The sequence below is a fragment of the Pituophis catenifer genome, unplaced genomic scaffold (assembly GCF_029215685.1).
Source record: "Pituophis catenifer annectens isolate HBS135680 unplaced genomic scaffold, rPitCat1.0.hap2 SCAF_12, whole genome shotgun sequence".
Classification (NCBI taxonomy): domain Eukaryota; kingdom Metazoa; phylum Chordata; class Lepidosauria; order Squamata; family Colubridae; genus Pituophis; species Pituophis catenifer.
The window spans coordinates 25,024,050-25,048,095 of NW_027256892.1; the positions used below are offsets into that span (position 1 = coordinate 25,024,050).

The 24,046-nt window shown below is 44.9% G+C and overlaps 1 protein-coding gene across 1 annotated transcript; it reads left to right on the forward strand.

Moving 5' to 3' along the window:
- Window positions 1-1,830: 1,830 nt before the first annotated feature.
- Window positions 1,831-12,966, forward strand: CUNH11orf52 (chromosome unknown C11orf52 homolog). The gene is made up of 4 exons (XM_070952520.1): window positions 1,831-1,903; window positions 6,723-6,763; window positions 7,762-7,808; window positions 9,138-12,966. Exons 1-4 carry the CDS (start codon window positions 1,872-1,874, stop codon window positions 9,387-9,389), a joined length of 372 nt encoding a protein of 123 aa, XP_070808621.1. The 5' UTR covers window positions 1,831-1,871; the 3' UTR covers window positions 9,390-12,966.
- Window positions 12,967-24,046: the final 11,080 nt, after the last annotated feature.

Here is a 24,046-nt window from a genome sequence, read left to right on the forward strand (position 1 = left end):
TGGGGATCTGGGGTGGGGTGGGGAGTGTAGGAGAGGATCTCCAGGGATCTGGAAGGAAGCCACCAGGAAGATCTGCTGGTCGTGAAAAGCTGTGTACACCCCCCCCCAAAAACCTCTCTGCTCCCCCTCCCCACTTAGAAAATGTATTTATGCCCGTCCCAATGGGTAGAGCGTCTTTCTGGGGAGTGTGCCAGCAGCACGGGGGTCCCTAAAATGGAAAGTGGGGCAAAAAAGTCAAAATGGCGGCCATCACAGCGCCTCCAAAGCCACACAGCTTCAATGGCGGCATTGGGGCTGTCACCCTGGCCCTGGCCCCGCCCCAAATCAGCTGCCCCAGTGGGGACTTTCTGGGCGGAGAAGGCCTCCCAGCTCTTTCCTTGCGACAGCTTAAAGGTTGTGGATGATGGGACTGGAATGACTGAGGATGATGGGGCAGGATGAGGAGGACGGCATGATGGAAGCGGAAAGGTTGTGGATGATGGGGCAGGAGGGGGATGCTGGGAGTGGAAAGGTTGTGCATGATGGGGCAGAATGCTGGAAGCAGAAAGGTTGTGGATGATGGGGCAGGATGAGGATGCTGGAAGCATAAAGGCTGTGGATGATGGGGCAGAATGCTGGGAGTGGAAAGGTTGTGGATGATGGGGCAGGATGAGGATGCTGGAAACCGAAAGGTTGTGGATGATGGGGCAGGATGAGGATGCTGGAAGCAAAAAGGTTGTGGATGATGGGTATGGAAAGGTTGTGGATGATGGGGCAGAATGCTGGAAGTGGAAAAGTTGTGCATGATGGGAGTGGAAAGATTGGGGATGATGGTGCAGGGTAGGGATGTTGGGAGCATAAAGGTTGTGGATGATGGGGCAGGAGGGGGATGCTGGGAGTGGAAAGGTTGTGCATGATGGGGCAGAATGCTGGGAGTGGAAAGGTTGTGGATGATGGGGCAGGATGAGGATGCTGGGAGTGGAAAGGCTGTGGATGATGGGAATGGAAAGGCTGTGGATGATGGGAGCATAAAGGTTGTGGATGATGGGGCAGGAGGGGGATGCTGGGAGTGGAAAGGTTGTGCATGATGGGGCAGAATGCTGGGAGTGGAAAGGTTGTGGATGATGGGGCAGGAGGGGGATGCTGGGAGTGGAAAGGTTGTGCATGATGGGGCAGAATGCTGGGAGTGGAAAGGTTGTGGATGATGGGGCAGGATGAGGATGCTGGGAGTGGAAAGGCTGTGGATGATGGGAATGGAAAGGCTGTGGATGATGGGAGCATAAAGGTTGTGGATGATGGGGCAGGAGGGGGATGCTGGGAGTGGAAAGGTTGTGCATGATGGGAGTGAAAAGGTTGTGGATGATGGGGCAGGATGAGGATGCTGGAAGCGGAAAGGTTGTGGATGATGGGAGCGGAAAGGCTGTGGATGATGGGAATGGAAAGGTTGTGGTTGATGGGAATGGAAAGGTTGTGGATGATGGGGCAGAATGCTGGAAGCATAAAGGTTGTGGATGATGGGGCAGAATGCTGGGAGTGGAAAGGCTGTGGATGATGGGGCAGGGTGGGGATGTTGGGAGCAAAAAGGCTGTGGACGATGGGAGCGGAAAGGCTGTGGACGATGGGAGCGGAAAGGCTGTGGATGATGGAGCCGAGAGCGCTGAGGAGGGTCTCCGTGGGAAGGCGCCCTCCGCGGGGGCCGAAAGTGGGGAAACGCCCCTTCTGGCCGCCGCCCCCCGGCCGAGCCCCGAGCCCCCCGCGCCGCCCGGCAGCGCCGCCAGCAGAGGGCGGCCGGGAAACCCGACACCTCCGCCCTCCTCCGCCTCCTCCTGCTCGCCCGCGGCAGGGCTGCCATCCCGAGGCCGAGCCGGGACCAGGAAGCGGCGGCCACCGCCATGGGGAACCGCTGCGGCTGCTGCGCCGGCCGGTGAGTCCGCGGGGAAGAGACCCCCCCCCATGCAACCTCTGCCCATGCACAGAGCGCCGGGAGGGAGGGAGGGAGGGAGGGAGGGGGCTTCTCTCGCTCCGGCCGCGGAGGATGGGCTTTGTGTTCCCAGAGCCCTGGGGGAGAGGAAGGGGGAAGGAAGAGGTTTCTGGGAGCGGCTCTCGGCTCAGCTGGCGCGGCTCCCGGGCACACACACACAACACACACACACACAAATACACAAACACACACACAAACACCCCCCCCAAACACACACACGGATAAACACACAGAACACACACAAATAACAAATACACACACACACACAAACACTCACAAACACCCCAAACACACACAGACAAACACAAACACATGCACACAAACCCACACACAGATAAACACACAGAACACACACACACAAACAACAAATACACACACACACACACACACAAACACCCCAAACATACACACAGATAAACACACAGAACACACATACACAAATAACAAATACACACACACACACACACAAACACTCACAAACACCCCAAACACACACACACACAGACAAACAAACACACAAACAGAAATACACACACACACATACAAACACACAAACACACACAAACATACACAAACACACACAAATCCACATACCCCAAACCCACACCCCCCACACCCCAAACACACACACACAAATACACACACAGAGAGACAAACACACACACACACACACACACACACAAACACAGAAGCTCTCTTGGGGCCAAACTTGAAGGGGTGGGGGTTACTCCCTTCTAGTCTCCCTCCCCCCCTCCCCCGGTGGAATTTGGGATTTTAGCTTCTGGACCCCAGGAGCCTCCAAGCTTGGGAACTTTTAAGACTTGTGGACTTCAACTCCCAGAATTCCCCAACCAGCAAGGAATTCTGGGAGTTGAAGTCCACACACATCTTAAAGCAGCTACCTGCTGGCTGGGGAATTCTGGGAGGTGAAGTCCATAAGTCTTAAAAGTTCCCAAGGTTGGACACCCCTGCTTTAAGACTCTCTATTATTTTTTTTTGTGGGGGGGGTCGGGGGGTCTCCTAAAGTCCTGCACCCCCTGATCCTGGGCCAATTCCCTTTGCTTTCTAGCAGATCATTTTTTCTGGGAAAATTCGCTTTTTAGCTTCATGGAAAAGGCAATCCAGCTGCTGGGGCCAAATGGGAGGAAACAGCGTCACCTAGTGGAGATGCAAGGAAGTGTCGCACTGATTGGGGAGAGGAGTTTAATTCTGGCAATTAATCTTGGCTGGTGGGGGAGCATGATCTCTTCCCTCCTTCCTATATGCCCATTTGGAGCCCCCCCCCAAAGTTGACAATATTTTCCTTAGTCCTAATTCAGCCCTCACCTCCTATCAAGAATTGCCCCAAATCACGAATATATATATATATATATATCTGTAGGTCTTTGGTTATTCGGTTTTCTCCCGCGTAAAATTGGAGGTGTCTTGGCAACGTTTCAACGAAGTCTCATTCGTCATCTTCAGGCTGGTGTTTTCGGCTTCGTGCTTCTAGGAGCAATGTGACACTGTGCTTCTAGGAGCAATGCAACATTGCTCCTAGAAGCACGAAGCCGAAAACACCAGCCTGAAGATGACGAATGAGACTTCGTCGAAACGTTGCCAAGACACCTCCAATTTTACGCGGGAGAAAATCCGAATAACCAAAGACCTACATACAAACACCTGCGAAAACCTCAGAATATATATATATATATATATATATATATATGTATGTATGTATGTATGTATGTATGTATATATATATATATGTATGTATATATATATATATAAAAAAAATCTATGCCTCCCTGTTGAATGGTTACTTTGGAAGCATTGATTTTTTTTTCTTTTACATAAAAAATAAGAACCCAGTGCTTATAATATTTATTTACTAAATTCATACATCAAGGTCAATGTTGAATTTTGGGGGGTTTCTTCTTACGTGGGGTGTATATCCCCAAGATTGAACATGGACCTAGAACGGAGTTTCTTAACCTCCGCAGCTTGAAGATGGGCGCTGACTTCAACTCCCAGAATTCCCTAGCAACACAGCTGGCTGGGGAATTCTGGGACTTGAAGTCCACGCTGTCTTCCAGCTGCAGAGGTTGGGGAAAGGATCTATTTGAGGCGGGGGCCAGCCTCTGCCATCTATTTCTTTCGCTCCCCTACAAAGAGAAAAGCGATCTGGAAAAGCGATCTGGGCCCTTTTCATTCTTTGCCCGAGATGCCAACGATGGAGCGCCAATGATTATGCCCCACTCCGATTCAAGGCCGAGCTATTTAAGGCAGTCTTGGCATTGGCCTCCCCTGCTGTTCCCTGTTCCTAAAAGGGCAACAGGCCCTTTTGTCTTTCAGGGGAGATGAAAAGGGCTGCAGGGGCTTCTTAGCCAGCCCAGGGACCCCCCTTCCCTGCAGTGGGGGGGGGGAGAGGGAGATGTCCCTGGAAGGGGACAGAATGGGGCGGGGAGGGTCTTGAATTCCCCACCGCCAAAGAAAGCTGCAGAACAGCTCATCTTATTTAGAGGAGATCCTTCTCCTTGCTTGGAGGGTTGAAAAAAAGGGGGAGGGTCTCTTTAGGGCGTCTGAGCATGATGGGTTTGTTGGTTGCTGCGTCTCTGGATATCCCTCCCCCATCCTCCTTTCATGAAGGTGGGGGGTTGCGGCTACCAAGACTAGAACTGAGTGTCTGTTCAGCAGAAGGTCATCCAGCTGCTGTTTTGACTCGCTGCCCAGCTGCCCTTGGCATTTTTACAGAGAAAGGAGGGTGGGGATGGGGGAGTCCGCCACAGCCAGGGTTGGGTTCTCAGGGGTTCGGGAGAACCTCTAGCTAAGATTCTGTGCAGTTCGGAGAACCCCCAAATCCCACTTCTGGCTGGCCCCGCCCATCCCGTTCCTCTCTTCCCAGGAGTCCCCACGCGGCCCGTTTTGGATGCAGGGAAGTGCAGGGTGTGCGCGGAGGCTCGGGGAGGGCGAAAAACGGGCCTACTGGAAGTGCGGGAAGACCAGAAACGGACCTGTGGCCTAGTCGGCCTCCTGCACCATGGCGGGTGGGGGGGGGGCGCGTTTTTGCCCTCCCTGGGCTCCGGAGGCTTTCCTCAAGACTCCGGGAGGGTGAAAACGGCCTCCCCAGGCTCCGGAGGCCCTTTGTGGGGAGGGAGGGAGGCCCTCTGCAACGGGAGGGGGAGATTTTAAAAGACCCCCCCCCCCAAACAAGAGCGCTGCTACTACTGGTTGCTACTTTGGGGTCCCTGACAGCAGCACCATCAACAGGAAGGAGCAAGCAGGACATGTTTTTAAAAAGTATTGTATTTTAAAACTATCCCGTTTTAAAGGCATGGCCGTCTCTCAGAAAGGACCGACCGGTTTGGGCTAAATAGACCAAGGAGGGGAATTCCCTGCACTCTTTCATGTCTTACGGTGCAAGTTTTCAGACCTCTATCCTTTTTTTCTTTTTCTTTTTTTTTCTTAAAAGAAAAAAAAAATCTCCTTTTCTTGTTGCTGGGAAACTGACATGGAATTGAATGTGAAACTCAACAGGCAAAAACTATTCAGAAAGCCACTCCTCGTCATCCAAGCTGCTCCCAGGACTCCATAATGTAGAGAGACCGAATGTTGTAAGAGGTGGGGTGGCGGTAGCAAACCCCCAAAAGAGGAAAGGGAAGATTTGAGTTGCTCCCCTCCGGGTGGAGGTTTCAAAGTTTTTGTAGCAGGACTTCCAGATTCTGGAACAGCTTTGTTCCCTAGGCCATCCGTCTGGTCAACTCGCAAGATTGGTTTTTCTCGCCATGAACATGTATACATCCGGACTAGGCTGTGTTGCTTCTCTGTGTCATATAATATGCGTGGTTATATACATAATTTTAAGGGATGCGGTGGCTCAGTGGCTAAGATGCTGAGCTTGTCGATCAAAAGGTCGGCAATTCGGCGGTTCGAATCCCTAGTGCCGCCTAACGGGGTGAGCTCCTGTGACTTGTCCCAGCTTCTGCCAACCTAGCAGTTTGAAAGCACGTAAAAAATGCAAGTAGAAAAATAGGGACCACCTTTGGTGGGAAGGGAACAGCGTTCCGTGCGCCTTTGGCGTTGAGTCATGCCGGCCACATGACCACGGAGACGTCTTTGGACAGCGCTGGCTCTTTGGCTTTGAAATGGAGATGAGCAGCGCCCCCTAGAGTCGGGAACGACTGGAACGCATGTGTGAAGGAAACCTTTACCTTTATAAATAATTTTATATTTATTTATTTATTTATTTACTTACTTACTTACTTACTTATTTATCTTGCCATGTTTATGTAGTGTAAAATTGGTGCTGACCCTTTGAGAGATGTGTGCGATGAAATTTCATTTTTAATGTATGCCAATTAGTGTACATTCAAAGTGACAATAAAGTTATTCTATTCTATTCTATTCTATTCTATTCTATTCTATTCTATTCTATTCTATTCTATTCTATTCTATTCTATTCTATTCTATTCTCTATACACGCACACTGTTTTGTTATTCGCTTCTTGGCCTTTTGGCTAGCAGTAACATAGCAGTAACATAGTTGGAAGGGACCTTGGAGGTCATCTAGTCCAACCCCCTGCCGACCCAGGAGACCTGTACTAGGGATTTGAACCGCTGAACTGCCAACCCTTCTGATCGACAAGCTCAGGGTCTTAGCCACTGAGCCACCTATTCAGGCGATAGATCAAATGCTATTTGCAAAACAGTAACGAAACCGCTGTCATAATTTGAATCCTCTCAAAATTCATTTGTGCCTCTTTCTCTTCTTTTCTGAAAACAGCAACTGCCCTTCGCTGTTGAAGAGGGACAAAGAAAAACCAGGTAAGCCATGCAGATGCATTTATTAATTTATCCCATTTACAGGCCCCAGGGAGTCTGGATAAGCCAGCATAAAATGGCAACAAGGCAGGAAAATCATCATGGCCACAGATTGGAGATGGCTGGACCGACGTGACAGGGATCTGTCCAGTATTCCGGGGCGAAGAAACATCTGAATTCAGCCTCTCTGCTTAGGCATCGTTTTTCCTGAGAGTAAATTTAAAAAAAAAACCTGCCTGGGGGAAACTGATTCTTGCAAAACAGCTTCGGTGAGAGTTTGCAAAGAAACAAGCAGAAAATTCTGCTTGGGATCCTGCTGGGCTGAACCCTGACATGGGCATTGTAGTCCAGGACACCTTGAGGCTTCATGGGAACGGCACACCAAAGGGATGAGTTGGGGTGGGGGACCTATTGGGTTAAAAATTTGCAAAGGGCACAATGAAGGTTGTTGGCACTCAGCTGAGGATTATGACAATGGCATCACCCATCACATTCGTCTCCATCTCCGTGAATTGTTGTTTGAAGTGGTTTTCTTTTCTTTTTCTTTTTTTTGATGGTTTAATTTCACCCTGAGAATTTTAGTTTCGGGGCCAATTCTTTTCTTTTTGTTTAGAAACAAATGAGCAGCTAGCTAGGAGTTTTGCATTCACGCAAAATAACGCCAATATGCGGCTTGAAAACTTGCATTCTGAGAAGGCAAACCCACAACATAATTTTGCACAGTTTGTAATCGGTCAGGGATTTTGAACCCCAAGATGCTTAGTTTCAGATCTCTGGGTCCAGGGAGCTTAGATATGATTCTGGATTTAAATACAGATATTCTTCTCCAGGTAAGCTGTGGAAATTTCAGCCTGCTGCCCAGTTTTCCAAGATTTAATTGATTTCCCTAAATATGAAAACAGCCACGGAGTTTTCTCATTCTATTCAGATTCAAGGCTTCGTGATTTCAGAGGTCCAAGCGATGTCAATTCAGCAATTATCACCTTTTTTCTCCCCTACAGATACAAGGATCAGTAAGCCGAGTTTACAGACGCCAGAAATCAATAAGGTAAATAAATTCCCTTCTTAGGGAGAGACCTTCCGTTTTATTCCATAATTAATTTTTTTATTGAACCATGATTTACAGAATAAAAACATTCGAAGGAAAAAGAAAATACAAATAATCTTGACTTACATTCACATAGCAACCGATCAAAATTATAACGGCACTGAAAAAAAGCGACTGTCGACCGTTTTTCATACTTACGACCGCTGCAATCACGTGATCAAAATTCAGACTGTTTATAGCAACTGGTTCCTATTTATGATGGCCGCAATGTCGTGGGATCACGGGATCCCCTTTTGTGACCACCTGGACAAGGAAAATCAATGGATAATCCAAATTTACTTAACATCCGTGTGACCAAATTAACAGCTGCATTGATTGACTTAACAACAATGGCCATAAAAGTCGTAAAATGGGACAAAATTACACTGAACAAGTGTCTCACTTAGCAACAGAAATTTGGGGCTCAATTGTGTTCGTGGGGAGGGCTACCTGGAAGGGAAAGGGAAAGAAAATTTGTGAGAAAAGAGTAAGGAAACGAATGAGAAAGAAAGGAGAGAAAAGAGAGAAAAGGAAGATATAACATACAACGAAACAGCTCTCAATCTTTCTTACAGGGGTTATACGCAGGGGTGGGCTTCAAAAATTTTAGCAAGGGGTTCTTTGTTCGGTTGCTGAGTGGGTGTGGCCATGGTGGGCGTGGCCTAGTCGGTCTCCTGAACCACGGAGGGTGGGTTGTTTTTGCCCTCCCCGGGCTCTGAAGGCTTTCCTTGAGCCTCCAGGAGGGCGAAAACGGCCTCCCCAGGCTCCGGAGGCCCTCTGGAGGCTGGAAACGAGCCCATTTGCGGCCTTCCCAAACTTCCAGTAGGCCCATTTTTCGCCCTCCCCAAGCCTCTGTGCACGTCCTGCACTTACCTGCATCCAAAACGGGCCGCGTGGGGACTCCTGGGAGGGGAGGGGAGTGGTGGGTGGGGCCATTCAGGAGTAGGATTTGTGGGTTCTCCGAACTGCACAGAATCTTAGCTAGAGGTTCTCCCGAACCCCTGCGAACTTCAACAGCCCACCCCTGGTTATACATAGTCCTGTACTTACGACTACAACTGACCCCGAAATTTCTATTGTTTCATTTAATCCCAAAGGTCTGTCCTATGGGGTGCAAATTATCTTTTTATGTAGCTCACCTTCCTGGAGGGCAGAGTTTCCTCAATATTTTGTGCTCCTGTTAAGGAACGGAGAATGAGCACCAGTTGGCTTGTAAACTTCATATTCTTAAAAGTTTGACCTGAGCCTCAGTGATTTGATTTCTCTCTCTCTCTTTCTCTCTGTGCCAAGGGTCTTGAGGTGGCCCCCGTCTACGACGACGTCTCGGAGTTCCCAGTCTACGCCACGGTGAGCAAGCCGAAGAACATGAAGCTGGATGAAAGCAGCGTGCATTACGCCGACATTCAGGTCTTCGCCAAGCCCCGCGAACGCTCATCCCAGGAGGTGAAAAACTTCCAGTCACAGAATGCGACGGAATACGCCACCCTCAATTTCCCCCGAGCCCCCCTGAAATACGACAACAAGAATGGGACTCTGGTATAAGTGCCGAAGATGCTGTTAAATGACATCGAGAAACCGCAGGGGCTCAGTTGTTTCAGGGGGGGGGGGAAACAACCCATAGTCTGGATCAAGTCAGAATGGACTCTTGGAGGAAGGATTATTTTCTTGAGGGGGGGGGAGAAAATTAGCCCTTTGGGCAGTGGGATAAGTGAATAGGTTACAGAGGAAAAATGGCTTCTTGGATCGTGTTAACCAAGCAAGAGAGCAAGCTGGAGGACGAAGCCCAGCTGAAATACGGAGCAAGCAACATAAAAGTTTTGCAAGATTTTTTTTTTTTTAAAAAAAACCCTTCTCCAAGCAATCATTGCAGGATGTCTTTATATCAAGAGGATTTGTTTTTGATATAAAGGAGGGGGGGGAGAAAGCACACTACAGAAAACTTTTGAGGGGGCTCTTTGCTTGGACGTTCATTTGCAGCAATTCCTGGGGCAAAGGACGTATGAAATTTGGTGGGTGTTGGAAATGTTCTTCCATTGGTAAGGGAGGAAACTGGTACGGATTTTCCTTGTGTGTGTAACAAGTGGACGATTCCTTCGGCAGCTCAGCTCGTGAAGAAACAATGGCCCCTTTTCACCAGACTGAAAACCTAGCTCCCGGAGTGACCAGGAACGGAGCGATCTGTAACATTTTTTTATACAAGAGAAGATTCCCAGCATACCGTAAATTCCACGCAGTGAAATGGATCCAGGAAAAAAGACAACGACGATGTAAAATTATGCAAATTCCTCACGTGCTAAAATTAGATTATTTTCAAGGGGAAAAGAGGATCAGGGCATCCTGCTGCCTTCTTTAAAAATGTGTATCCTTGGGAGGAAATGTTTTGGAAATTATGGCGGGTGAGGACTTTGGCAAAAAGGTGTGAGCTCTTCACCTGTCTTCTTTCTACACGGCGAGATCATTGACCTATCTTTCTTTTAAAAGCAGTATTTCTCAGTTTTGGCCATTTTAAGATGGGTGGGCGTCAACTCCCAGAATTCCCCAGCTACTGTGGATCAGACAACTGAATAAAGAATTAACAGGAGTTGGAAGGGACCTTGGAGGTCCTCTAGTCCAGCCCCCCCCCCCAGTGATGGAGCACCTACAACTTCTGGAGGCAAGTTGTTCCACGGATTAATTGTTCTCACTTTCAGAAAATTCCTCTTTAATTCTGGGTTGTTTCTGACTTCTGGTTTCCACCCGTTGCTTCTTGTCCTGTCAACAATGATAGTGGTAAGAAGAGATGTCAGCAGAGAAGGATGACTATTGAAGAGGCTGACGCAAGGGGTAATCTTGTGGTCATTGTGCTTACAAAAAGACATGGGAATCCTTTGGATCATTCCATCCCTTGTTAAGACAGACAAGGGTGAACTCGATACTCCCCAACTCCTCTAGAGCCGTGGGACTACAGCTCTCCGATATTTGGGAGGTATTTAAATGGAGGAGAATAGCCTAGTGGGAATAGCAGACTCCCAAAAGGACTCACAATGTCGGAAGAGCGAAACAGCCTAAAGAAATCACCCTTGGCTCGTTTGCTGTTGGATACACACTACTGTTGAACTTCAAAATATTGTCCCAAATAAGATTTGTTGGTCTGTGTGTTTTCACAGCTAGTGAAACTAGGAGTGGAAGGCGTGAAATTCGCTTTCCAGATCAAACTTTGGACTCTGTCGAATAAATAGGGATTGGAGATACATCTGCTTGCCTGCTGTGGAAAATATACGAAGAAAAGTTTCTTTTATCTGCAGCTACTCCATAGAATTTTTAGCCTGCAAAATAATCTAGTTTACACCTTTGGCTAAAGAGGTACCATATATTTAACAGCTAATCCAATGTTTTGTGAAGAAGCACAAATAAATTGTCCTAAGTAACAGAGGAATTAGCTTTTTTTTTTTTTAAACAAACACTAAATAGCAGAAATGTGATCCCCAGTTTTGTTCTAAAAATTTTTTCCCCAATAATTTATGTTTATTATTTGCACTGAGTTTTATCAATCACGAAGGCACATTTTCTGTGTTTCTGAATCCTATTTATATTTATTGAACTGGAATGAGATCAGGTTAGAAATTGGGGTGAGATCTCTCAATGCTCGACCCGCTCGAATATTATTTTAAAAGAATCACAGCGCTAGTCCTCAAGGCACCTGGAAAGAATCTAAAAGATGTTGTGAAGTGGGTTTTGTTTTTTTTTAAATTTCTAAACTTTTTTTATGACTTTAAAAGGTTTTCTCAGGATTGTGAATATTGAGATTCACAGTGACAATAATTATATTTAATGTCAAAATAATTTGGTAAACACAGACCGGCATTTCGGTGCAATTTAAATGAAATATTGGAGGAGACAATATTTGCACAGAGCGTGAAGTATGAGGACTCTCCCAACTTAAAATAAACTGGGGAATAAAATAGATACCAGTTGTTTTAATGTTCATCTGATGCAGTTATGTTTGGGCAGGAACATCGGTGTAAGCCAAGAGCCATTCAAAAACAGAGATCCAGTGTGAACAAACCTTTGAAAGCATCACAACTAAATATGGGAATATTGTATGCTCTTTTTAAAGTATTAAATCCACTTTAAGGTATCAGTGGCTGGTTGTTTTCAAGCTAATTTATGCAACACTTTTACAGAAACGGCACAACAATGTCTTTTTTTAAAAAGAGTTAGCATCTGCAAACTCTTTGAATTCTATATGGATACAGGCAGGCTGATCAACCTGTTCATTTTAGCTTTGGAGATGTAACCTTGCAATAATTATCCTTCAATATCAGGGTTAATTTTTTGCAATAATTATCCTTCAATATCAGGGTTAATTTTTAGCCAGCCTCACTGATAAATTATGAATTGCTTAAGAGTATTTCAGCCTGAATGGGTATCATTCTAAAGTCCACGAGAATGGATGTGGGTGAAATGTTTTTCTAGAACTTCCGAAGGGATGTTTTGTTTTATTTTATTTGGCCCCATTTTTTTTTTTTTTTTAATTTGATTTATATGCCGCCCTTCTCCGGAGACTCAGGGCGGCTTGCAATGCATTAAGCAATAGCCTTCATTCTTTTGTATATTTTATACAAAGTCAGCTTATTGCCCCCACAAACTGGGTCCTCATTTCACCTACCTTAGAAAGGATGGAAGGCTGAGTCAACCTTGAGCCTTGGAGAGATTCGAACCAGCAGAAATTGCAGGCAGCTGTGTTAATAACAGGGTGCACTAAACCCTTGTACTATCAAGGCTCTTTTTGCTGGTGTTTACATTCACACATGCTTTTCATAATGAACAACTCTTGATCTGAGCACAGGCTGTTTTCTCTTGCAAATAATTGGAGTAACTGGACAGTTTCCGTTGGCAAAATCATAATAAAACGGAGCAATTACTCTGTTAACCATTATATGAAGGAAATGGATTCTGGGATTCTTTTCAGCAGCCCCCAAGCTGAAAGGTATTAAAATCTGTGTATCCCTTTTTTCTAATTATCAATATTTGTTAAGACGAATAGTTTAATAACCCTAGAAGTTCTACTAAGAGGAAAATTTTCTGGGAAGTAAGTCTGTGTTAAAAGGTCTGTTTTCTTCCTCCTTGCGTGTTTAGAGAAATTATTGGAGGTAGTTAATAATTTCCTGGCTCCTGGTTCATGAGCTGCACCTTTTATTACAGAAGAATAAATATTTTTTATAGTTAACCCTGGCGGCTCTGTTGATTTTATTATGGGGGAAAATGTCATCCTTCCCCTGGGTTCCTTTTCCTTTCCTTTTTCCTTTCCTCCTTTCCTCCTTTCTTTCTTTCTTTCTTTCTTTCTTTCTTTCTTTCTTTCTTTCTTTCTTTCTTTCTTTCTTTTTCTTTCTCTCTCTCTCTCATTTCTTTTTTCTTCCCTTCTCCCTTTCTCTCCCTTTCTCTCTCTCTTTTCTTTCCTCTTTCCTTCCTTTTCCTTTCCTCCTTTCTTTTTTTTTCTCTCTTGTTTCTTTTTTCTTCCCTTCTCCTTTTCTCTCCCTTTTTCTCTCTCTTTTCTTTCCTCTTTCCTTCCTTTTCCTTTCCTTCTTCCTTTCCTCCTTTCTTTCTTTTTCTCTCTCTTGTTTCTTTTTTCTTCCCTTCTCCCTTTCTCTTTCACTTTTCTTTCTTCTTTCCTTTCTTCCTTCTTTCTTCTTTTCTTTCTTTCTTTCTTTCTTTCTTTCTTTCTTTCTTTCTTTCTTTCTTTCTTTCTTTCTTTCTTTCTTTCTTTCTTTCTTTCTTTCTTTCTTTCTCTCTCTCTCTCTCTCTCTCTTTCCTTTCTTCTCTTATCATCAAGGTGGATTGCCTATTGGGTTAACTCCTTCTCACTTGGCTTTTACCAGCAAGTTGCAAACAACTGCCTCCCTCTTGGTGTGTTTGTGAGATCACACCCTCCAACTTCACATCCCAAGGAGGGGCCATGCATCAAACAAATTCCCAGTCGGGGTGTGTGCATGTATTTATATTTTATATTTATATTTGTAATTCATTTCCATCCGGCTCTCCAAAAGCGACTCCGGGCACCTTGCAAATGATCAGAAAAACACACACACACACACACACACACACACACACACACACACACACACACACACACCCACACACACACACACACACACACACACACACACACACACACACCAGCCAAAAACATCACCACAACTCAAATTGACAGCAACCCCGACTCTAAACGGAGCTCTGCAGCCAGTTCGGCTCGTGCATTCTGCTTTTGGCGATCCTTTTTGACAGCCAGCCTGTCAGCCGAGCCTGGGTGCAAAAGGGGCGTGTTGTGTTGTGTTGTGTTTGTGTCATTTAATCTGGATTTAAAATGAAGCTTTCTGCAAGAGGGAGGGAAGGAGGATGCGGTTTGCGCTCCAGCCGCCAGGGGTCGCCGCGGCGCGCGTCTCCAAGGCAACGGGAACGCGCTGGGATGGCCGGCTGATCCCGGGAGGCGATGCAACCCCTCCGGGCCCGGCCTGGCGTTGCTGCTGGCGGGCAGACCCCGAAGGTGGGTCCTGGGGGCGAAGAGCGCCCAGTATTGGGTCCATGGGGGCTGGGCCCCCGAGCCTGGCCTCCTCTGGGGCTTCCCTTGACCGGGCCAGGCCGCTTTTCCAAGAAGGGGGTGGGTGGGGGGTGGGTGGGGGTCTTTCCAGGGTTGCAAAAGTTTGAGGGGCCCACAGGGAACGGACTTTGCAGTGTTGCAAAAATTGGGGTGGGGGGGAAGTGGGAGGGCCAGCAGGGAATGGGCTGCAATATTGCAAAAATGGGGGGGGAGGGAGAGCAGGGAATGGACTTTGCAAATGTTGCAAAAATTTGGGGAAGGGGCAGCAGGGAAGAATGGTGTAATATTGCAAAAGTTTTGGGGGGGCCCCACAGGGAACGGACTTTTTGCAATGTTGAAAAAAATGGGGGTGGGGGAGTGGGAGGGCCAGCAGGGAATGGGCTGCAATATTGCAAAAATTGGAGGTGGAGGGGGGTGGCAGCAGGGAATGGACTTCTCCTTCTCCTTCTCCTTCTCCTTCTCCTTCTCCTTCTTCTTCTTCTTATTATTATTATTAATTGAATTTGTATACCGCCCTACTCCCGAAGGACTCAGGGCGGTGAACAGCCAAATAAAATACATATAATACAAATGTTAAAAAACCTTTAAAATTCAATTAAATAATTGGCCCCGGAAACGAAATTTAAAACACCCCAAATTCATAAGACAAATTTTAAATTTAAAAATTTTAAAAGTTATTAAAAAAGTAACTTTGCAACGTTACAAGAAATTGGGGAAGGGGCAGCAGGGAATAATGGTGTAATATTGCAAAAGTTTTGGGTGCTCACAGGGAACGGACTTTGCAATATTACAAAAATTGGGGGTGGGGGCAGCAAGGAATGGACTTTGCAATGTTACAAAAAATTGGGGAAGGGGCAGCAGGGAATGGTGTAATATTGCAAAAGTTTTGGGGGCTCACAGGGAACGGACTTTGCAATGTTTCAAAAATTGGGGGCTCACCAGTAGGGAAGGGGTTTTGGAAATAGTCACAGAGTTGTTGGATTTAAAGGCGAAAGGAAGATGTTGGGTGGGTGGGTGGGGGCTTTTTTGTGGAAGTGGGGAGTTTGGGTCTGGCTAGGATATGCCAAAGATTTCTATTTTATTCCCCCCCCCCCTTCCTTTAGAAGGTCAGGCTTTTGTTATTTTTAAATTTGGGAGGGGGGGTTCGTGGGAGTGAATTTCTGGCTGGGCTTCCAGTGGAAAGGAAATGTCCCTATGGATAATCCTTGGGGAAAAGGGGATACAGGCGACCTCCTGACAAGCCAAATCATTGGGGAAGCCAAGTTCACTTAACAACTCATTTAAGAATGCATTGATTCATTTAACAAACGTGGCGAGAAAAGTCATAAGATGGGGCAAAAATCACTTAACAAATTTTTCAGTTAGCAACATAAATTTTGGGCTCGATTGTGGTCGTAAATTTGAGGTCTACCTGTGTTTTATTTTTATTTTTTTTCCGGTTTTTTGGGGAGTGGATTTCTGTGCTGGTTTTCCAGTGGAAATCTGTGCAAATTGTCCTTATGAATAATCCTTGGGGAAAAGTGGATATTAGGAAATTTAAGGATGAGAAATTCATGGGTCTTATTGGGGCACATTTGTTCCTTCCAATTTATTTTTAATCCCCTGATAGAGAACGTTTTAGCTCAGGAAAGCACCAGCTTTCGATACCTCCAATTAAACGTAATTATGAATTATTAAACTGTTAAATTTAGTGCTTTCATATAAACATGGAGAAGAGCCTGTAATAGATCAGGCTTATTAGTTAGGGTTTATATATATATATATATTTCCTTTCTGTAGAAAGCAGCACTTAAGTGAGGCTCCGTGCATAGTAGAACGAGCAAAGAGTCAGCAATAAGAAATTTAATAAGGCATAATAAGCTCACTTTTACAGAGGCAATTTGGATTATTTTCCCTGATGGTGAAATATAACAAGGGATGGAAAATGCATACTGTATGTAGCACATACGTTAACAAAAGTTAATCAGCATTGCTAGGTAGGTTTTGACATTGGGAAGAAATTTTTCAGGAGCCTTCCCTACTCTCCAAGGAACAATGAATTTTTTGTCAGTGTACAGTCTGGCTGTAAATATAAGAGATAGTCCTCAGTTTAGGACCACAATTGAGGTAGGAATGTCCTTTGATAAACGAGGCAGGGGTTAAGTGAGTGGCATTGATTTTACCAGCATTTTTGCCATGGTTGTCAAAGTGAATCACTGCAGCTGTTAAATGAACCACATGGTTATTAAATGAATCACTAAAGTTGTTGAGTGAGTCATGTTAAGTGGATTCAACTTCTCCCATTGACTTTGGTTGTTAGGAAGCCAGCTAGGGAGATCGCAAATGGTAATTTATTTATTATTATTAAAATATATTGGCTGCCCATCTTATCATAGGGTAACTCAGAGTGGCTTACAATTATATATCTACAGTATATATCTATAGTATATATTTCTTCCAATCTATCTATCTATCTATCTATCTATCTATCTATCTATCTATCTATCTATCATCTATCTATCTATCTATCTATCATCTACCTACCTACCTACCTACCTACCTACCTAATCAATCAGTCTGTCTGTCTGTCTATCCATCCATCCATCCATCCATCCATCCATCCATCCATATCTATCTATCTATCTATCTATCTATCTACCTACCTACCTATCTATCTATCTATCTATCTATCTATCTATCCATCCGGTATAGGGTTTCCTGCTTGAGCAGGTGGTTGGACTAGAAGATCTCCAAGCTCCCTTCCAGCTCTATTCTTATTGAAATTAAAATTGAAATTAAATTGAAATTGAAAAGTCTGTATCTATATCTATCTATATCTCATATATAGATACAGATATTTATATATGTCTATGACTCTATGTATGTCTGGGTATATAATTATGTGACCACGGGATGCTGCACTTGTCGTAAATACACAGTGGTTGCCAAGTGTCCAAATTTTGATCACATGACCATGGGGAGGCAGCCATGATTGTAAGTGTGAGGACTGGGCATAAGTCACGTTTTTCAATGCCATTGTGACTTCAAACAGTCGCTAAACGGATGATTTGTAAGTCCGGGACTGCTTGCGTCCCTGAAGGAGTCTGGTAACATCACCTTCTCAAAGCAGCCTACGTATAATTATACATTATACTGTTCCTGATGTTCTACTAACAGGGTTTCCCAACTTGGCAACTTTAAGACATGTGGACTTCAACTCCCAGAAGTCTAAGGCCAGCATGGGTGGACCAGGAATTCTGGGAGTTGGAGTCCCACATAGGGTGCCTGGAGATTTCTGGGAGTTGAAGTCCATACATTTTTAAATTGCCAAGTTGGGCAACCTGGTTCTACCAGCACAGGCCTGTTCTGCCAGCAGGGACGATCGTGGTGCTCCCTCAACATCTGCTCTTCACACACCTGGTTTTTATTTTCTCGCAGGTGGCATTGACAGCTTGAAGTCTTTTAAGACGGAAAATGGACCTCAGCTTGCTAGAAGATCTCTCCCTCTCTGCTCATCCTGGTTTCTAAGCGCCAGCATGGAGACCCTACCTGAGGAAGGAAGAGCTAGTTATTCGTCACAGCCCAAAGAAACTTCAGTAAGTCTTCCAACAATTCATAAATGAAGGATTTGAAGGTTAACGCTAATAATAATTGATTAAACCTGGAGCTCGCCCAAATCTCAACGACTGTGGGTAGCTTGCAACCATCCAAGAAAGAAATTATGATAAAATCGACAAAAATAAAGATAAGATTACAGCTAGGGCTCACTGGGGTCTTTTGATTCCCACCGATTGGGGTCCTTGGTGCCTGGAGATGCCCAAAAGAGCCTCCCATGTGCCAAGTAGTCTATCTTCATAATGCAACCCATGAGATGTACATCCATAAATAACCTTGCCCCGTATTGGTTAGGAGCAAAATACGGTTTGGTCCCACAAGGCAGCTCTGAAATTCTTACAATCGGAGGATGCATGTTAGTTTTTAAAATGCGCAGATAAAAAAATTAGGAATGATATCGGAATATATCAGACATGGCACATACCGTGTCTGGACAGGGAAAAGAAGATATTTGGGGGCAGAAGGATTTATTTTATTAGAATTGACCAGCAGAAGTCATTGTCAACCAGGTGTAAATGTACATTTTAGGTTGCTAAGCAACTCCCTGCTACAGTAAAATCGCTGCCTGTTTTTCCTTAATTTTTGCTTATTTGAGGCTGCATGAACAGGTATCTCTGTGGCTGTAACCTTTACAGAAGTACTTTTAACTGAACGTTTGAAGTTTATTTTTGGAATGGTTTAAATATTATTTGGAATCAAAAAATGGTGCAACTCCCTTACCGACGGCCTTGCTTACCAGTGGAAATTCTATTTCCTAATTATGAACGTAAGTTGAAGGTTTTTTGGGGGGTGTGCCTCATGCTAGGACTGGGGTGTCATATTTTCATTTCTTTTCTCACCCTGCCCGTTCCTGTTGGCAGCCGATCTCTTTCCTAAGCTGACCTGAGCAGCTTTGCTCCAATGACCTCATTTATTATGATTTCTGGAGATGAATCAAAGGCAGTATTGTCCCCCTTGCAACCCAGGGGCAGGACCAACTCTCCGGAAAAAGGTCTATTTTCGTTTGCAAAAAAATAAAATAAAACCCCAGAGTCCAGTGATATTGTGCTCAACAAATCCGGAGATCAATTTCTCAGCTTCCCGCTTCTTAAAGCCAGTTTCAGATTTCGGGTCTCGATCCAAGATTTCCTCTTAAGCGCTTTGAAATCTCAGCCTGGCAGAGGAAAAAACCCGTTTGAAGGAATCAAATTCTTTGGGGAAAACGGGAATATCGATTTTTATAAGGCTGGTTTTTGGGGAAAGATCAAAGAGGGAAGAGAGGAATGTTATTTTTGAGGGGTATTTCTCAAATTTTATGTCTAAAATCAGCAGTAAGTTTTATGTACTGTGGTTCTGGAATGACACAGGAGGTCCTTGACTTTCGAACGGTTGCTTAGCAATGGTTCGAAGTTACGACGGGCTCTCCTAAAGCTACTTACAACCCAATTTCAAAATTAATATCTGGGTTTCCCCGTAGTCACATGACTGCAGTTTGGATGCTCAGCAACCAATCCAATTTACAGCCGTTTGCACAACTACACAATTGTGATTTTGTGATGATTTTGCTTTGCAAAATCTCCCCCATGGCCGATAACGGGTTTACTTTAACGACGGTGGTGTTTGCTTAACAATTGCTGCAAAAAATTTGGGTCTGGCTGTGTGGTCGCCTGCTGTACGACCGTCACAACTCCTAAATTTTGGTGCTCGATTACGGTCGTAACTCAAAAGACTGCTTCTTTGGAGCCTAAGTGTAAAAACCTCAAAACCACAGTCCACCCATCAATATTGCTTAACCTGCCCTGTTGCATCTCTTTCAATATTTATACGGCTTTGAAGAGAGTTCATCCTGGCAGCAAGCATCTCAGCGGAAATTTTGAAGGATTTCAGAATTTATGGGGGGGGGGGAAATAGCCCTTTTTAAAAGCTAAGTGCTAAGAACGAGAGACAGCTGTCCCAGGTTTGCACTGAAAATTTCCCCTCTGTCTTCCACTAATAAGTCCAATTTGGTTTAATTAGCTACGGCTCCCTTTTCCCCTGAGGTTATATGAGGAGGGGTCTTTTGACATGCTGCAGTCGTTAATGTTTTAGTATTAGGGTTTTGCAGGCATTTTGACTAGATTAGGAGTCAGCAACCTGCAGCTCTGGAGCCGCATGTGGCTCTTTCACCCCTCTGCTGTGGCTCCCTGTCACTCAAAATATGCGTCACAACCGCCAATGTGCGACACCTGCCGGCACGCGATTTATTGAGTTTTTCAACCCCCAGTAGGCCAACCATGGATAAATCCAAGAAAAGAAAAGTTTCAGAAGAAAACAGAACGTTTAATTCAACCACATATGCTAGTTTTGTGGCCACTCAAGAAATAGGCACGGGAAGGGTTTTGTGGCTCCCGGTGTTTTCTTTTCTGTGGGAAATGGGTCCAAATGGCTCTTTGAGTGTTTAAGGTTGCAGACCCCTGGACTAGACGATAATCAACATCCTTTTTGTAATACGATATAGGATGGTGGCCACATCCGAGCGTCATAACTTTAGAAATAGTAAAAAGGTTGTGTGTAAATGTTCATTTAACACTGGTGCATTGAGACCTCAGAAGTTAAGAAGTGGAGATCTGACACGTTTATTTTATAACATTTTAGGAAGTCCAGATTGCACACAGAAACACCTGTATGGACAGGTAAAGAATTAAGATCTACCTGTTTCATTGCATGGTCATAAAAGGGGCAAAAAAGTCCTGTCCCCGCGCATGCACTCCCGCCCGCTCCCCCCGCTCCTGGCACGCGATGGAATGGTAGGCCTGTTTTTTGCTCTCCTCAGCCTCCAGAGCCTTTCTAGGAATCTGGGGAGGGTGAAAACAGCCTCCCCTCTGGAGGCTGAAAATGGCCCGTTTGCCAGCTTCCAAGTTGGTTGCAAGTTGGTTCCAAGAAGTTGCCAAATGGGCCCTTTCTGGCTTCCAGAAGGCCTCCGGGGAGGGGTGAGGAAGGCCGTTTTTGCCCTCCCCAGACTCCTAGAAAGGCTCTGGAGGCTGGGGAGAGAGAAAAATGGGCCTTCCCCACCACCCCCCAAGGTCCTCTGGAGGCAGGAAACAGCCTGTTTCCCTACTACTGGTGGGCCCAGAAGGCCTGAAAATCAGCTGGCCAGCGCACGCATGTATGCCGGAGCTGAGTTCGCGTGCCCACTGATATGGCTACACGTGCCACTTGTGGCACGCGTGCCATAGTTTCGCCATCACGGGACTAGAGGGTGTCTGTGTGTTAAAATATCAAGATGGCGGCCACAACAGTGCAACTGAACCCCTGAACTTTTTCGACATGCGTTACACATCCTGTCTCTGAAAAGGCACCGCATAATTCCAAACCCTGATATTTTTTTTTATTTTTTTTGTTAACCCCATCCTGCAAAATCCGCTCTTTTATTAGCTTTTATCTCACTTCTGTGCAGTTTCTTCCCTCAGAAAGCAAGTAAGGAAGACTTTGGCCTGACTAGGTGGCTCAGTGGCTAAGACACGGAGCTTGTCGGTCAGAAAAGTCGGCAGTTCGGCGGTTCGAATCCCTAGTGTGGGTCTCCTGGGTGAGTGGGGGGTTGGACTAGATGACCTCCAAGGTCCCAACTCTGTTAATCTGAATCTATGTTTGCAACTATTGGAGAACAATCGTCTGTTGACTTCACTGAGTCTTTCTTTGAAGCCGCCCTGAGTAGTTCAGACAGGAAAACAGAAAAAATGCTTCCTTGGGTTGGTTGATTGAAAAAATAAATAAATAAATGTATATAATCAGCTCTGCAGACAGGATTATTCCTGAGGCTGACCCTGATTAATTCCCCATCTGTTTTCTCAGTGCTGAGAGACCCCCACCCCCATTAAATTGTTTTTTAAAAATGGTTCTGTTAAAAAAAAAAAATGGGATGCTTCTAAGAAGAGATTGGACAGCCACTTGTCTGAAATAGGGCATAGGGTCTCCTGCTTGAGGAAGGGGGTTGGACTAGAAGACCTTCAGGGACCCTTCCAAGTCTATTGTTCTGTATTCTAAAAAAAAGAGAAAAAAATCTCTTCCAAAAAAGAAGAGAGAACTAAAGTCATTTTCTGTGCAGAACAAAAGTTTCTTTGCATGATCCCATTTTTAGTTTAGTTTTAGTTTTAGTTTTAGTTTAGTTTAGTTTAGTTTAGTTTAGTTTAGTTTAGTTTAGTTTAGTTTAGTTTAGTTTAGTTTAGTTTAGTTTAGTTTAGTTTAGGGTCTTATTTTCGGGGAAACGCGGTATAAAAATAAAACACAAACACACATCCTTTAAATTCTATAAAATTGAACTGAAAACCCGATATTGCATTAATATTGCATTATATGGTAGAATTCAGTAGAGTTACTGCCCTGGGATAGAAGCTGTTTTTCCAGCCTATTTGTCCTGTTACTCATTTCTCCAAACGTGGCTGAGATATTAATTGCATCTCGCATTAACCATCCACTTCCTGGGTCTTGCCAATTGGCTTATTGCCATAATTTTTGTGCAGATAAATCAATCAATTCTTTTCTACGTGATGTCACATTCATTGGCACTGCATAATCTCCACTCTGACCTTCTGTTCAGCTCTGCTTTTTAAAAGTCTAGAAATATGCAGAAAAGAGTTACTACCTGACACTGTAGTTTCTTCCCCAAACCCCAAAAACTTTAACCTTAAACTGTCTACTGTTGACCTCACCCCATATTTAAGAGGTCTGTAAGTGCACCAGCGTGCCTACCATCTCTGTCCTAATATTCCTTTTTTACTTACTCGTTTCATGTATTCCAATTATGTTTATCTTTCACCTGTTATCTTATATATCTTGACAAATAAAATAAAATAAACTTAAACTTAAGAGGAAGAGGAGGAGGAAGAAGAAGAAGAAGGAGAAGAGAAGGAGCCTGGATAGCTCTGCAGACAAGGCATTGTAATTTAACACCAGCTGTCTGCAATTAAAAGTAAGTTCGAATCTCCCCAGGCTCAAGGTTGACTCAGCCTTCCATCCTTTCTAAGGTAGGTTAAATGAGGACCCAGTTTGTGGGGGCAATAAACTGACTTTGTATAAAATATACAAAAGTATGAAGGTTATTGCTTAACGCATTGTAAGCCGCCCTGAGTCTCCGGAGAAGGGCGGCATATAAATCAAATTAAAATTAAAAAAAAAGAGTTAAGAAGGCAACACAACTCACATCCGCAAGATTGCTGGGAGAACCAAACTTCATTTAGCTTTCTGTAACTACTCTGTGACTTTGTGAACTGTCATTTTAAATTACCGGTACTTTTTTTTTTTTACACTTTCCTGTAGTATTTCAGTCATGTCCATATTAAAAAACAAAATGCACGCACAATTTTTAACTGCTTGATTTCCATTAAGCTGGAACCCTATTTCCCCTAAGGAATGGAATCATGTAAATTCAAACGACGTGGCGGTTTTGTGGGATCTATTAGCTTTGCTAAACGGGATCTACCTGCAAGGCATTGCAAAGTTTGTGTTTATAAATGAAGTGTGTGCTCTACTTGGACTAACTTTCAGCTTTTTCTTCCAGAGTTTCAAAGTTGGAAATCCTGTTAACCTTTGGGCTCCTTTTAATTCTTATGTGTGTGTGCCTGTGTATATTTTTTTTAATGCATTTCCCTTTTTTTAGCCAGGCCACTTTGGACCTCCCCCCTCCTCGCCCTCCCCTCCTTCCTTTAAGTGCTTGTAGCCTCTTTGCGTGGAGAGAGAGAGAGGCCGGCATATTCTGGAAATATGTTGCAGATGTTTTTCCTGCCTTGTTCCTGGGACTTGCAGAAGGAGCTGTTCTGCGGGAACAGATCGGGAAGGCATCTCCCAAGAGGCTGCTCTCCTTGGAGCATGCCCAGTGTGAGCCTTGACTTGGGGTCCAGGATCCCCTTTGCAGTAAGGGGCTTCCCCTAAGGGACCCTGGGAGAGGTTGGCCATCAGCTGTGCATCTTTGCTTCCCGTGGAAGGAGGAAAATTGGGGTCTTCTCCAAGGCAGGAGGAGTTGCTCAGCGTGAGCCAAGAACTCCGTGCTTGGGGTGGGAAGGCGTTGTGAAAA

Coding starts and splice junctions, on each gene's coding strand:
- CUNH11orf52 (XM_070952520.1), top strand. CDS start 1,872: ATGGGGAACCGCTGCGGCTGCTGCGCCGGCCG. Junction 1,904..6,722: donor TGCGGCTGCTGCGCCGGCCG/GTGAGTCCGCGG, acceptor TTCTGAAAACAG/CAACTGCCCTTCGCTGTTGA. Junction 6,764..7,761: donor GAGGGACAAAGAAAAACCAG/GTAAGCCATGCA, acceptor TCTCCCCTACAG/ATACAAGGATCAGTAAGCCG.